The sequence below is a fragment of the Egretta garzetta genome, unplaced genomic scaffold (assembly GCF_000687185.1).
Source record: "Egretta garzetta isolate BGI_Z169 unplaced genomic scaffold, ASM68718v1 scaffold34, whole genome shotgun sequence".
In the NCBI taxonomy this organism is placed as follows: domain Eukaryota; kingdom Metazoa; phylum Chordata; class Aves; order Pelecaniformes; family Ardeidae; genus Egretta; species Egretta garzetta.
Window position 1 is genome coordinate 4,628,120 of NW_009259586.1, and position 3,466 is coordinate 4,631,585.

The window sequence follows — 3,466 nt, forward strand, 5'->3', positions numbered from 1 at the left end:
GAGCGGGTGATGAAAGCTGCGCTGTGTATCAGAATGAATCACCGTCCTGGCTGGCTGCAGCCAGCCCTGCAATTTGCTGGGCTTCAGACACGGCTTTAGTTTGTTTGTGCCCCTGGCTCTGGAAAGGATCTTTTGTAATACAAGGTCTTACAGTGGAAATGAAACCTCCGCAGGTCTCTAATGCACCCTTGGCTCTGCCCCTTTTGCAGTAGGTGTGATTGTTTTTAATTTTTATTAATTTTTTTTTTCCAGGCTACCAAGACAATTCCCTGGGGCTTGGTGTAACTCGAGTGTGAGGTTTGCTTCCCTGCGGGTCGCTGCAGGGATGTGCTGTTACTGGAGGCACTGGACGTGTCCCAGTTAGGGGCTGGGGTACCCCCGGAATGGGTGTAGCAAACCTGCCTTCTTTATGGATTTGCTGGATGTCAGTGTTCATTAAGGGTTTGGTGGATCGGTTGAGCTGATTCGATTTTTGGTTAGGAGAAATAACAAAACAAGAAGAAATCCAGCACCCAGCAAGAAGCGATATGTTTTTAGCCTTCCTCCATAACGAAACAGGCTCAGGAGGTGCTGCTCTGTGCACAGGCATCCCCGAAGACTTTTGGGGTGCCAGCACTGTGCCTGGGTGATTAGCAGGGAAACAGCAATGGAAAAGGGAGGAAATTCTTACAAAATTCCTGAAAAAAGCCCAGTAGAGAAGAGGGATCCTCTGGAGGTCAGGGCTGGGTACCACGGCTGCTGGGCACAGATTTGGGGTGACCAGGTCCCCTCCGGGTGCCTGTGGGCTCGGCATCCCCCACCCCAGCATGGAGGAGGGTGCTAAGCGGCTCCGCAGCAGCAGTTTGGGCAGGCAGCCGCGCAGCCGTGCACTGCCCCCTCCTTCCTGCAGCCCGCTCCTTGCGCTGAAAAAGGACGGTTTTTTCTCCCCAAAACGGCTCCCTCACAGGATGGGCAACGTTTTCTCCCGCTCCCTGGCAGAAGCGAAACCCTATCCCTGTCCTCCGTGCTCCACTTAGGTTTCTCAGGGCTATTTCTGGCACTCGGCTCCTCCGCTTCCAGCGTTTCCACTGCCTCTCTCCATCTTTTTTCCACTCCTTCCCTCCTCCGCCTGCCCTCGCCTCCCTGTGCCCTTGGCCAAGCACCCTCCCCTTGGCCCCGCTGCAACTACTGCTCCCCGAAATGGGCCACCAAGGCGGATTATTGCCATCGCTAATCTGCATTCACCCTCCTCCCCGTCTTCTCCTGCTCCTCCCTTCTCCAAATAGCTGCTGCACGACACCCGTGTGCGGTACCGCACGGGCTGGCCAGCTGCCCCGAAACGGCTAACGTAAGGAGAGCCTCCGCGCCGGGGCTGGCGTGAGTAGGGGGCTGCGGTGGCCGGGTGGTGGCCGGGGTGTCCCCAGGGTGGGAGGCTGGGTAGCTCTGCTGCTGTCTCTGCTGGCTGCATCCTTGGGTTGCTTATGTTTTTCCATCTTGCCCTTCCCGTGTCCTTCGGTGGCAGTGGGAGCCAGGAAAGCTGCCGGCAGCGGGTCAGGGGGGTCCCCTACCCTGTGTGGCCTCTGTTTGGCAGGGAGATGCCGCTGGAGGATGGGGACCCAGCGAGGTGGAGGGGACAGCAGGTCAACGGCGAGGTCAGCAGTACCCCCCGGCATGGGGGGATGGGGGACACCCTGCCCCAGCGCACGCCAGCTCCCAACGGCAGCAGGATGGATGTGATGGCAGAGGGCTCGGAGCCGGGGCCAGTGCTGGGTGACGGGGACGTGACCCCCGGGGGGGCCCCCCAGCCAGCGGGGCAGGAGCCGGGGCAGCGTGAGGAAGCCCTGATGGCCGAGCTCTCGGAGCTGGTGCAGAAGGTGGTGAAGAGCAGCAGCTGGTGGGAAAGGCACGGCGTGGACATCAGCATCCTCGCCTGCAGCTTCCTCCTGCTCCCAGCAGGTAACCCAGCTCAGCACCCCCAAACCAGGGCTGGGGGGTCCCTGGGGGTGTCACCTCCTCCTCAGAGCTGTTAGATTGGTGCTGCGACTTCGTTTGTGCTGGAAGCTTATTAGCAGCCTATTAAGCCTGTAACAAAGCCACAATAACCCCTTCACCCCATGCCATGGGGCACCCTGACCCTGCTGGAAACCCATAGCAGGTGATGGTGGCACCTGGGATACAGCCTGGGGTGAGGGAACAGTGCCCGGGCAGATGGGCACAGGGCAGAACAGGGAGTGACATGTCCCATCCATGCCCCACGACAGGACAGGGAAACCCTGGAGGTTTTGGTGACAATGGCCGTGGAGGGTGCAGGGGGACATGGGGAAGCACGGGGCTCACAGTGGCATGGTGGGAAAGCTGCAGCAGCTAGTGCCTTCTCCTGCTTTTGAACTCCTGGGGATGCTGAAGTCCTGGCAGGGTCATATTTGTCACCAATGTGATCCCAGCTGGAGCTGCAGGATGGGACCTGGCACCAGCAGCACCCGGTGCCATTGCAGCTGGAAGTGGCCAAACCGGCGGCACGATGGCGAGTGTGGCTTGGCTGGCCATGCAGGGCAGTGCAGATGGAAGTTTTCCAGCTTGGGCAGTTTAAGTAATTGTAACTACATCTGAAAACCGGTTTTAGGGCAGTGGCTGGCACTTTTGGGTGTAGCAATACCTCCAGCCCGGCTCAGAGGTGGGGAGGGCTACAGCACGTGTGTGAGGCCGAGCTCCTGCCCAGCTGGTTTCTCCACAGGGTTCCTGTGCCTGCGATCAGCCCAGGCCATCCCTTTCCTGGCGGGTGTCCTCACCCTCGGTGTGGTGCATCATACCCTCACTGTGAAGGGCAGCCACCTGGCCAGCCACAACGCCTTGACGGAGTCCAAGTCCTGGGGCAAAGTGTGGGCCATCTTCTTCATCGAGGTGAGTGGGGCCACAGGGTTTGGGTGGCAGGCCCCTCAAAAACCACATCAGCACCTTGCCAGCACCCCAAGTGTTCAGGAATAGCCACCAGAGACCAAGATGTATCCAAAACCTTCTCGACCCACATGCGGGACAGTTAAATGAAAAGTGATGCTACATCAGAGAGCACCAGGAACATCCCTGCTTGTGGGGCTTTGCCCAGAGGCAGTGGGGCTGGGGGTGAGCCCCTGGCTGGGGACAGCCCCTGTGACATGCCGGCCTGTGGGGGTTTGTCGGTCCCCTTGGCCACAGCGCTGCAGAGCAGGATAATGCATTGCAGAGAATGGTGGGAATGGTTTTCAGTGTTTAACTCCAAGAAGTCCATTTCCAGACCAGTTTGGAGAATGTGGCATCTCCCCAGGGTGCCTTTCCTGTGAGCCCAAGCCAGGTGGTGCTCAATCCCAATGCCATGACTGTTGGCATCACCTTCCCTTTCTCTTCCCTCCCAGCTCTGCTCAGCTTTCACGGCCGAGCAGGCCACCTACAACCACGTGAAGATCCACCACGGCTACACCAATGTCATTGGCCTGGGGGACTCCAGCACCTG

At 59.0% G+C, this 3,466-nt stretch overlaps 1 protein-coding gene across 1 annotated transcript in view; it reads left to right on the forward strand.

The window, feature by feature from the left end:
- Nucleotides 1–1,574: 1,574 nt before the first annotated feature.
- The window catches only part of FADS6 (fatty acid desaturase 6), a 5,195-nt gene continuing 3,303 nt past the window's right edge, over nt 1,575–3,466 (forward strand). Inside the window, exons 1-3 of the mRNA XM_009637855.1 lie at nt 1,575–1,935; nt 2,714–2,880; nt 3,369–3,463. Coding sequence (XP_009636150.1) covers nt 1,575–1,935; nt 2,714–2,880; nt 3,369–3,463 — 623 coding nt within the window. The remainder of the gene's footprint in view (nt 1,936–2,713; nt 2,881–3,368; nt 3,464–3,466) is intronic.